This window comes from Myxocyprinus asiaticus, chromosome 24 (genome assembly GCF_019703515.2).
Source record: "Myxocyprinus asiaticus isolate MX2 ecotype Aquarium Trade chromosome 24, UBuf_Myxa_2, whole genome shotgun sequence".
NCBI classification, from domain to species: Eukaryota; Metazoa; Chordata; class Actinopteri; order Cypriniformes; family Catostomidae; genus Myxocyprinus; species Myxocyprinus asiaticus.
In genome coordinates, this window is record NC_059367.1 from 14,142,683 (window position 1) to 14,155,252 (window position 12,570).

At 38.3% G+C, this 12,570-nt stretch overlaps 1 protein-coding gene across 6 annotated transcripts in view; it reads left to right on the forward strand.

Moving 5' to 3' along the window:
• The window catches only part of LOC127414528 (choline transporter-like protein 5-B), a 57,870-nt gene continuing 45,300 nt past the window's right edge, over nt 1-12,570 (forward strand). For all 6 annotated transcript variants that reach the window (XM_051652610.1, XM_051652612.1, XM_051652611.1 and 3 more), the window contains exon 1: nt 1-205. In XM_051652610.1, the coding sequence (XP_051508570.1) occupies nt 169-205 (37 nt within the window). In that variant the 5' untranslated portion in view covers nt 1-168. The remainder of the gene's footprint in view (nt 206-12,570) is intronic.

A 12,570-nucleotide genomic window follows, 5' to 3' on the forward strand; every position in this document is an offset into this window, starting at 1 on the left:
TGATGGCGCTGTAAACACAGTGACGCTTCGCTGCGTGGCTTAGCAGCAAATCACAGATTCGCCTTTAATGCTGTATGTGGACGAGCCAGACATACACTACTCACATTCACAGCTTCATATGCAATCACATAAACAAAAGACACGCGAGGACCGGTCGTCGGGGGTGCAATGGCAAGGAAAAGTGCAATTCCTCCTTCATACTATGGTAAGCAGTTTGTGAATCGCATTGCGTTATATCAAGTTATTTTTTTGCAGAATTGACAAAGGGAACTGTCCCAGTGAATGTTGGCTGTTTCTCACGCAGTTAATATTTTCGAGCCTTATCAGCTGGTGGGTTTGGACCTCTGTGCTGAACAAAAGCTCCACTGATCTGTTTTCATCCGATCTCGGTTTGTTACTTTGTTTTCTAAAACTGGATAAATTGAAAGGACTGTACAGATTGTGATTTTAGAATTCATACAAGTTTAATGGCCGACGTCCAAAAAGAGAACGCAATATCGTAAACAGGAATGGAGTTTTCGCAGGCTCTACCATCTGGAAGGGGCTTTTTGTGTTGTGTTAAATCCTCATATAACGGTACTGTTATAGTATACAGCCAGCATACGTGGACAACTATAGCCATTCTGGATCAGAACGTTGAGAACATTTTAAAACAATTTTCAGACTGGAGTAGAACATTGAAAACATAATCAGGCTGGAGTAAAACATTGAGAACATTAAGAATATAATCAGAAGTAGAATTAGAATGTTGAGAATACAATTATTGTGGAATAGAATCCTGAGAACATTTTAGAACATTGACAATATAATCAGTCTGTAATATAATGTTGGGAACATTTTAGAACATTGAGATTATAATCAGTCTGGAATAGAATGCTGAGAACATTATAGAATGTTGAGAATATAATTAGTCTGGAATAGAATGTTGAGAACAATTTAGAACAGTGAGAATATACTCAGTATGGAATAGAATGTTAAAAACAATTTAGAACAGTCTGTAGTAGAACATTGGGAAAAATGTAAAACATTGGGAATATGGGCTAATCAGTCTGGAGTATAATGTTGAGAACATTAAGAATACAATCAATATAGTCATTATAGAATAGAATGCTGAGAACATTTAAGAGCACTGCGTTTTAATCAGCCTGGAATAGAATGTTGGAAAGATGTTAGAACACTGCGAAAATAACCAGTCTGGAATACAATGTTGAGAACATTTCAGAACATTGGGAAAATAGTCTTTCTAGAATAGAATGTTGAGAACATTTTAGAACGTTGAGAAAAAAGTCAGTCTGGAATAGAAATTTGAGAACATTTAAGAACACTGAGAATATAATTAGTCTGAAAGAGAATCTTGAGAACATTTTAGAACATTGAGAAAATAGTCAGCCTGGAATAGACTCTTGAGAACATTTTAGAACACTGAGAATATAAACAGTCTGGAATAGAATCTTGAGAACATTTTAGACCTTTGAGATTAAAATTAGTCTGGAATAGAATCTTGAGAACATTTTAGAACATTGAGAAAATAGTCAGTCTGGAATAGAATCTTGAGAACATTTTAGAACATTGAAGTTAAAATCAGTCTTGCATAGAATCTTGAAAACGTTTTAGAACATTGAGTAAATAGTCAGTCTGTAATAGTGTTTTGGGAACATTTTAGAACATTAAGAATGCAATCAGTCTGGAGTAGAATGTTGAGAACATTTTAGAACATTGACAGTATGGAGTAGAATGTTGAATTCCATCAGTCAACAGAGAGCCAAGCAACAGCTTTACTTCACTTTCCTTCCTAGTCATCTGAGACCTTTCTCATTGTTCTGGGAGCCAATCCTTCACAACCCCCACATACAGCTCCAGCAGAGCTCTCACAGGCCACCTCACCATTTAACACTACTGCACTAAATATTTTTCAGAGGCAATCTGTCTAATTATAACACATATAATCACGCCAAAAGGATGCGTCTGGTACGCCTATGCACCCAGAGCCATTCACCATTGAAAATAGAGTTGGAGTTATTATCATCTTGTAAACTGCATCTGAAACTCTATTTTTGCATCCTTGACAGTTCACCATGGCAGAGCTTTTGGAGTGTCAAAGAACTAAGTTTTCTTTGTCACGTAAATAGTGCAGGGAGCAACTGTCTCGCTAGGGCAGGGTCATGCTCTTTGGCCTCTGCCTCATGTATTGTTAGGTTCCCACGAGCCACCTGTCAATTGCAACCATTGTCAGATAGAGCTAGGAGATTGTCTATTGAGAGCTACCCAAATCAAAAGAAAAGGCCATCAGATATAAAGGAAGTATATGGTAGTTTCAAGGTAGCTTAGCTAGTGTGGTTTTGGCCATTGGCATGCTTAAGATTGTTTCTCAGTGCATCAGTCTGGCGTCTGGTTCCGAGCTAAATATGAAAAAGGTTTTAGTGTTTTTTTATACATGTATGGTAGGTGTCATGGCAGAAGAAGTGGGAAAGGTATTGTGTGACAGTAAAATATACAAATGGTTATGTGACTGATTTTGTAGGAGGCTGTGGATCAGCTGAATGAGGGCGGAACTTGTGCTAACCTACAGTATGTTTGGGTCAGCTGTTCTGTCTGATTGGGCTTCTCAACTGCAGTCTAGAGAGAGGAGAAAAAAAGAGATTATAAAAGCTGCAAAAGATTAGACCTAATAGATTGGCCTCATTTTCAGACAATAGGATCTGTCATGCTATCCTTTAAAAAACAATGTCGCAACATTATCTTCCTTTCTATTTGACTCTTAACACCGATTACGGCTACATAAAAAAATTCTGGCATCATTTAACTGTATGACCTTTTTTCTTCCGTGGAACACAAGAATAGTTATTTTGCACAATCTCTGAACAGCTCGTTTCCTTACAGTGAACGTATGCAATGACGATGGTCTTTCAAGCTCTAAAAAGGACAAAAATCTCCACCAAAGTTGCCCATATGACATGTGTGTTACTTTTTATGAACTGTAAAGCCATGCAACAGCTTTGTGCTCTCATACCTCATTCGTGTGCATGCAAACATGCCGAATGAATATGCTTTGTGCAGGCTTTGACATCAATGATGCCAAACGTCTTTTGTTCTCATGTCACATGACTGATTTTGTGAACTATTTCTTTATGTTAAACTGAAATTGATACAGTAAATGTGGACAAATGCTCTATAAAGAGCTTCAAAAACATGAGAATATATTTAACCCCATTTTTACCTTTTATGTTATGATAATGTTCTTTTATGTTACTTTGTTCTTTTTATTGTCATGTGGAAAAAATATTTAAGCTCTAATTATAGACAAACTTAGTAAATAAATAGATTATTTTAAGCTCTTAATGTGTATAGAAAGAGGGTGACTGTGTTTTAGTTTTCCCACATGAAGTCCACTGTGTTCTTGCCTGCAAAGATGGACATGGACAGTATGACATGCATTAATATGGCCCCATTTAAACCAGTATTATCAGAGTTTGGCATGATTAGTGTACAGACAGTGCCTCTGTCAGCTGATTGGAAACCAAAATAATCGAATGGCTCTGGCTGGCCAGAGACCAGCTTTGCTTTTCCCTTTACGCTAGAAAAATGGCAAAATGCAAAAGGCATAATTCATCTAATCAGAAAGGAGTGTTTTGAACAATAAAAGACATTGGAACATGTGTTATTGAGTTTTTGTCGGAGAAGAAGCAAGGAGACAGTCAGCATGTTTACATCGACAAGGACCTTCTTAATTATAAGGACCTTAACAGAGTTCCAAATTGTATTTATGTTTTAGATCTTGCTAAAAGAGGGAGGCTACATTTAAACTGCCTGGAATTATGTAGCTAATAGAGAGGGAGGTCAGTTTATTCATTTGGGACCAGATATTCTTTCTTTATCTCTTTAACAAAGATAATGATCTTTTATCTCCACTGCCTGTGGTACAAAGAAGCTCTCTGTTTATTTCTCTGTGTGCCAGACATGTCTTAGTCTGCCTTGGAGTTTAGAATGAGCTCTCTACTGTGCGCGTGGGATGTCAACAATGACTGATTATACACAAACACCATGCTGAGGAATAAATGCATCATAATGGTGATATCTCCTTTTCCAGCGCTCTTTGTAAATGGCACAGGAAGTTGTATAAGTTTAGCTGTGGAAAATATCGCTGGATTTGTTTCACACATCAAGGATTTTGTGTATTATTAAATTATATGTAGTCCTGCATGTCTTGTATTGGGGGCCTTGTTCTTCAGGAATAAAGGTCTGTCACACAGGCATAACTTTGGGTAAAGAGTCAGAAGAGCTATGCTACACGATCGTCATCACATTAAACTTTCTCACGAGCTCTTGCATGGTCTGGCTTAGTCTACTTTGTGATTTAGAAGACCTGTAAAACATTGGTGAGCCACCCGATATCTGGTCAGCCAAATACAAGAAGATCTAACACACAGCAACATGATGGTCAATTGAAAAGGAGCAAATAACATTTTAGACAGTATCCCGGGGTCATGTTCACACTCACATTGGCAATGTCTGTGTTGTCCGCCTGGTGCTCAAGGCTGTGGCTGGTGTCCTTGAGAGAAATATATGCAATTTTCTTTTCTCTCAAACAGTAAGGGAACTGTCACACTTTTATGCAACACATGTGCTTATGTTTTGTGATTGATTTCCAATGAGATCCCTGTAATTAGCCACAGACAGCCTAAATTAATGAACACAGGGCCCTGAATTAAAAAGTCTGGACAGAGATTAATGGAAGGTTACAGTGAGGTCTTTGTAAGGTCATATTGAAGTTTATATTGGATTATAATTTAATTTGACAACATCACCTCAACATACTAGGTGTGTGTGTTTGTGTGTATATAGATATATACCTTATTCTGAAAGGCACGGATAATGACTTCAAAACGAATAACAGATTCATCCGAATAATATAAAAAATATTTGTTTGACTAATTATCCAAAAACATAAGGATAAACAATATTTAAAATAAACATATCCAAAATTACAACGAATTCATGAATCTGTGCAGCCAGTATTTCTAAAGTGTAAACCTTAAGAATGAAAATGCGCACAGTGTGATTTCAGATCGTATGTGCGTGGTCTTAATTCCGTTTGCGGTCTCTGTTAATTGTGCATGTCTGGAGCTTATCAGGTGTAACATTAACTAAGATACGACATCATATACACTTTCCACTTCTTGAAATGTCCATGTTAATGTATCACATGTTTCACACGTGATTCTCATGTATTTATTTATAGTCTAAACCTGAGCGCAATGTTAAATTCCTGACCTGAAGTGATAATTTCACATCAGAGCTCGTCTAGCTGTCTCTTAAAGTTGACCACATTTATATTCACATCAGCAATTAAGGAATTATCTGGTTAATGCTTCATAAAGGTTTAAATGCTCCATAGAGTATTCATCTATTCGGAATATTCCTCCTTATGTAAAACGAAGAAACTAAAACATGCTTTTCTTCTTCTTCTTTAAACTGTGCTTAAAATTTGTTCTTGAACTCTGGTAAGGCACGATATAAATTTAACATTATTATTATTATTATTATTTAACTAAATAATGGTGTCCTATCGTAAAAATTCCTGATAGACTTATGGGTCATTCACCTGTTTGTAGACTACATCGATTTTATTTTAATTTCTTTTAATGTTTGAATTTGTATTTATTATTCACTGCAAAAATGTGTGCTTGACATTTTACATTTTGCTTGGCACCTCCTGCCTCCAGAATAATGTTGTTAAACATGCACAGACAAACGAAAATTCTGTTTCATGCAGATATTAATATCTGAAATACCTGGAGAAACCACAACATATTCCACAGTTAATGTAGCCTACAAATTCAGCTTCATCTGGTAAGAAAAAAAAAGAAGAATAAAATAATAAAGTGGTGGCTCAGCGGTTAAGGCTCTGGGTTACTGACCAGAAGGTTGGGGGTTCAAGCCCCAGCAGTGCCAAAATGCCACTGTTGGGCCCTTGAGCAAGGCCCTTGACCCTATCTGCTCTAGGGGCGCCGTATCATGGCTGACCCTGTGCTCTGACCCCAGCTTAGTTGGGATATGCGGGAAAAAAAAAGAAGTTCACTGTATATATGCAAAAATGTATAATGTGTGACAAAATAAATGCTTCTTTGACCAAGTTTAAATCCTTCTACCATAATCTCTTGATGTAATTAAAGCTCTGACCCCCAGACTCTGAATTAGCATCAGTGTAATACACTGATGCTTCATGACCATTTCCAAAAGCAGTAATCACCTCTCCCAGAGTATCTGCCGCTTTAGGGGGGTGTGTGCTTCTCCCAAAAACAATACAGAGCGCATTGTCAGGTGGCGCAGCTGTAAATACCTATAGAACTGAGATCTGGGAATCCCAAAATGTTGAACCAAATTTTCTACAGGGAGAGATTGTAGCAGGTAGTTACAGTTTGGAATACAATTCATTTTAATAACATTAACCTTCCCAATCATAGATAAATGTAATGAATCCCACCTGCCCACATCGCTCGAAAACCTTTTTATTAAGGGGTCAAAATTAACTCTAACTAAATCACCCAAATACTTAATGCCCTGTTTGGGCCGCTGGAAGGCACCCAGCTGGAAAGCTGTTACTGGGCAGCACGCTGTCTGAGCCAAAGCTTCGGATTTAGACCAATTGACTCTGTATCCTGAGAACTTAGAAAAGGAATTAATAATTCTATGGAGACAAGGCATAGAACTAATGGGGTCGGAGATGAATAATAAAATATCATGTGCTTAAAGCAAAAGCTTATTCAACGCTCCTCCCGCCACCACCCCTGGAAAATCATCTTCCCTTCTTTTCGCGGCTGCTAATGGTAAGACAGAACAATAATGGGGAAAGAGGGCAACCCTGCCGGGTGCCCCTATCCAGAGTAAAATAATCTGAAATTAATCCATTTGTTTGTACTGCCGCTAACAGGTGTCTATAAAGTAACTTAATCCATCCAATAAAAGTATTCCCGAACCCGTATATCTCCAAAATCTTAAAAAGATTTCCCGTTTAACCACATCAAACACCTTTTCGGCGTCAAGTGAGATGGCAGTGACCGGAGTCTGATCATTCGTGACAGACCACATAATATTGATGAAACGCCTAATGTTATCAGAAGAGCTGTGGCCCTGAATAAACCCCACTTGATCTATATGTATAAGAGATGTCATAACTTAATCGGTTAGCCAGAATTTTTTACAATATTTTTACATCTAGCTGGATCAGGGAAATTGGACGGTAACCCTTACTCGCTTGGAATTTTGTCCTTTTTAAGAATCAGACTGATCCGGGCTTCTCATGGTTGGCGGAAGCTTTCCATTCTTTAATGATTCCATATAAACTTCTAACAAAAGTGGAGCCAGTTCTGTAGCATAAGATTCTGTAGAAAAAAATTCAGCGGCAAAGCCATCTGGCCCGGAGACTGGCCTGTAGGCATGGCCTTAATTACCTCGCCAAGCTCCTCCAAGGTTATCTCAGAATCAAGAGAATTGTTTTGCTCAGTCGTCAGTTTAGGGAGTTCTAATGGTTCCACAAAGTTTCTAATATCTTCATCAGTATAATGAAGATAGAATTCGTTAAAAGCATTATTAATATCAATGGCCGAGGTAAAAATTTCACCACCAGCAGAATTCACTGAGGGAATGGTAGAAAAAGACTCTCTGCTTTATATATCTAGACAAAGCTTCCCTGCTTTGTCCCCCCAAATTATGACTGTCTTGCCCTGAATAGTCAAAACTCCACCTTCCACGACAAAATAGTATTATCTGTATTTCAATCGGGTCAATTCTCTGAGGCCGTCAGATGACATTCGGCGCTTCAGCTCTGGCTCGGCACTTTTAATATTCCCTTCCAACTCCACGAGTTCTCGTGCTTTGGATTTTTTGATGGATGAGGCATACTGTATGATTGGGCCCCTAAGAACCGCCTTAAGTGCTTCCCAAGCCACGTCCACAGAGAATACTGAGGACCAGTTGGTCTCCATATAAACATTGATTTCAGCCTTTAACATTTGTTTGAATTCAGGAATTTGCAAAAGGGATTACATTAAAGCGCCAACTATATGATTTCCTTTTCTCCATATGTGGCAACACCTCTAAACTCACCAGGGCGTGATCTGAGACTAAGGTGTTTCCAATTGAGCAATCAACAACAGATGAAATGGACTTAAATATAAAAAAAAAAAAAATCTATTCTAGAATAGATCTTATGTACTGATGAATCCCTACCGGATGAGTTCAAAAGTCTCCAAATATCTGTAAGACCAAGATTTTTACACATTCTGTGATGCGTCAGTGTTGCTCTAGGGGGCTTACACACTTTTGCTTCACTATCATCTAGGACTGAGTCCATCAAAAGATTAAAGTCTCCTCCCAATATTATATCATGAGGGGTGCCAGCGGCTTGCAACATCCTTTCAAGATCTATGAAAAAGCCCTGATCATCAGCGTTAGGTGCATAAATATTAGCCAAAATCAGACTTTGCCCCTGAATTTCTGCTAATACAACAATGACTCTTCCTAATTTATCTTAATCTGTTTGAGACATTTGAATTGTAGATGTTCACTTATCAGTGTAATGACGCTTAATTGAGCCAGCACTAAAGAAAACATGTCCACCCCATATCTTCCCAAATTTTTCAGCTTCCTGCAAGGAAAGATGCTTTTCTTGAAGAAACACTATATCATATTTCTTACGTTTAAGAAGAGAAATAACCTTCCTGCTTTTAATGGGGTGCCCCAATCCATTCACATTCCACGTGGAGAGAGACAATCCACTCATACTAACATTTGACATTTTGACATGTTAGAAAAAATAGATTGTGTGTCAAAAATAAAATTATAAAGACCACATTCCACATTAGTGCAACAATCAAACTCCTAACTTCCCCCACGAACCAAAAAAACATAAAAAAGAAAAACGTGCGCATTAACCCCGTGCACGACAGCACCAACCGGCTTCCATCCCTCTAAACTCAAACAGTCCATGTACGCCTATGAGAGCCCCTGTGACAACTTTGCCATTGGATTGCTCAAGTCCGGTGTTTCTATACAAAATTTAAAAAAAAGAATTACACAACAGAAGATAATCTATAAAACAAACTCCAGCCAATAGGTGGGATAATCACAAAGAACGTGTAGATTCATCCACTTAACTGTCCCGAAGGTGTGATCCTCCACAAAACAAACTCAAGCCTGTAGCGTAACCAGCATATATACACACACACACACACACACAGACACACAAAAATAATAATAATAAATGGTGCAAAAAAGGTGCTCAGTTTCCTCAGACGGTCAAGTGAATGTTCAGTGAGTCAGGCCGACTTGGCTGCAACATGAGTATCACCAAATGACTTACTCCATTATCTTTATGAAGGGCAATGCTTGCTGTGGGCATGTAAATGTTTTACTGCCATCCTTAGCATCTATTCTCAATTTGGCTGTGAACAGCAGTGCAAAAGCAACCTCCTGTTGATGTAAGAGTTTCTTGCATTCCTTGAATCGATCACGTTTCTCTCTTGTTGAATTCGCAAAGTCTGGGAGCAAGAAAATGCTGTGGTTCTTCCAAGAAAGCCTTCCTTTACTCCTCGCCTCGCGTACATGAGATCTTTATCGGATGATCTCAGAAATTTGGCCAGAATTGGTTGGGGCCTGTTTCCCTCCGTGGATCTCTGAGCCGGAATCCTGTGAGCTTGCTCGATTTCCAGCTTATGGCCTGTTATGTCGAGCAGACTAGGAAAGAGCCCATCCAGAAATTTCACCATATCTCGACCTTCTTTGTCTTCAGGAATTCCAACAATTCGGACGTTATTTCACCGGCTACGATTCTCCAAATCTTCCAACTTTTCCCAAAGGCGCTCCAAATCTACTGTGGTCGCTAGCGAATTAGCAGTTAATTCCCTCTCCGATGACTCCAGATAATCGATCCGTTTCTGGACCTCCGCCACTCTTGTAACCATATCTGTGAATTTCGTCTCCATGGCAGTGATCAGTTGACATATTACAGCAAGATCCTCCAAGTCAGCAACGACCTTCGGCAATGCTGGTGACACGTTCAGCAATTCACGCCGAACCTCTTTCACTTCTCTGTCCAAATTGACTCCCTGGTCCGCAGCCTCCGGCGGGGCATCAGCTTGAGCACGTAAGTGTCTATTAATGTCTCCAGAGCCTGAGGATTTTGAATTCTTTGACATTTTGTCTTCCTAGAACAGTTAAGGATCAGGGTGTATCAAACCTCACCGGTTTATGACATGAAAAGTATTAAAACTAGTAAAGTGCGCAGAGCTCACTGTTCAAACGTCCGAACCTCGCCTGGCATCACGTGACTCCCAAATAGCACTTACAGTTAAAAAAAAGAAGCCCGGCTCGTGGTTCTCTGACATTTTTTTTTAATTCAGCATTTTGAACATGACAGTTCTTTGGCTCCTGTTGCCAGGTCATCAAGCAAAATGGGATAGTAAAATGTCCATTAGATGCACACTTCAGAATCTCAGCAGATGTAGTACGTCATCTGGGTATTTTTCACCTATTGTTTTATGAATACTGATGATTTGGACATACAGTACTACTTATTTGGCTTATCATTTGACTTAACACTTTCAAGTTTTTGATTTTCAAACAGATTTAGCATGTCAGCGACTTTTTGTGTTTGTGACTTCATCTCAAGGGCTGGGAACTACTTGTCCTGGTGGGAAGAGGAAAAAGCAGCCACAAAGAGTTTCCATAAGACCAAACCCACGCAGTCTGCACCTGCGTGCCTCCTTAGCCTGTTCCTTATGGAGACATGGTGAAAGAGGCTTGTGTTAAACAGCAAGGCCTGCAAAACACTATTCTATGTGTGTTAGGGGAAAAAAACAAGCTTGGTGGAAGTCGGGGAGGCAGAAAGAAAGAGGGGATGAGAGAGAGTGAGGGAAAGAGAGATGAGAGAAGTGATGGTTAGGGGTACAGATCAAAGTTATTATCGTAAACTAAAACGAAAAATAAATGTAAAAAAACATTTTTGTAACTGAAATATAAATAAATTCAACATAACTGGAAAAACTGAAACTAAGCGAAAATACATTGTCATGGCTCAGAAAAAACTAAAATAAAAATAATCATAAAAAATATTTAGTTTTCGTTTTTGTTGCGATATGTTTTTAAACCTGTTATCACCTTAACATGAAGATGCCACTAGGTGGCAATAACACTAGCAGATGCCTATTGCCCTCATTACATTATCAAAGACAGAGTGGGAGGGAATCGCTACAGTACATCATGGAGAGAAGCAAAGCAGTTAGAAAACTAGGGGGACCAGAAGTCGGTCCCGGATTTACGAGGTGTGTCCCGTCATTTCCCTAAAAAATTTAGTCATGTCCCGGTTTCAGCTGTTAGGCTCATTGATATTTTTTCTTTGAAATTAAATATCCTCAGCGTCCTTCTTGGTGTCATGTCTGGTATCGATTGCAGGGAAGGGAAGATATTTTATTGCATTGCACGATAATTTAACAATACTTTAATTCTAATTTGCAGCAATCCGCTCAGAATCGATCTGGTTTCCATGACAGTGACTCACGCTTGGCGCTCTCTGCTGCTTTCTGTCATCATCCAATGCAAATTAGAAATGCCCAAATAAAAATGCATGTTCAACAAGCTGAATGAAGCCGATCTATTTCTTTGCACAACACGTAAAAATGGAACTGAAATGTTTTGCTGTCACTGTAAATGTTCACTTTCCTATGGCCACAGTGTTAAATAAGAAATTGCAGGTCAAATTCATACAGCTGTATTTTTTTTTTATTTTTTTAAATAGTACAAGCACTTAAATGTGGAATTGTATTTTAACTTTTAAGTTCCAATGTTGCAAATTTTGTGTAAAAATGTGTGGCTGATAAGAAATTTCAAGCACTGACAAGTCATATCATTATTACACATGCAATATGACATCATGGATAGAATAGGCTATGTGGAATTTGTAAACTTTACAAACATCTAAAATGTGGTTAAAATCGTATAAAACTATATATAATAATATAAAATAACATTTCACATACTAAAAGATGTTATATTGAATTTGGCTACATATTTTAATACAATGTATGTATGTGTGTATATATACACACACACACACACACACACACACACACACACACATACAGGTGCATCTCAATAAATTAGAATGTCGTGGAAAAGTTCATTTATTTCAGTAATTCAACTCAAATTGTGAAACTCGTGTATTAAATAAATTCAATGCACACAGACTGAAGTAGTTTAAGTCTTTGGTTCTTTTAATTGTGATGATTTTGGCTCACATTTAACAAAAACCCACCAATTCACTATCTCAAAAAATTAGAATACATCATAAGACCAATAAAAAAAACATTTTTAGTGAATTGTTGGCCTTCTGGAAAGTATGTTCATTTACTGTATATGTACTCAATACTTGGTAGGGGCTCCTTTTGCTTTAATTACTGCCTCAATTCGGCGTGGCATGGAGGTGATCAGTTTGTGGCACTGCTGAGGTGGTATGGAAGCCCAGGTTTCTTTGACAGTGGCCTTCAGCTCATCTGAATTTTTTGGTCTCTTGTT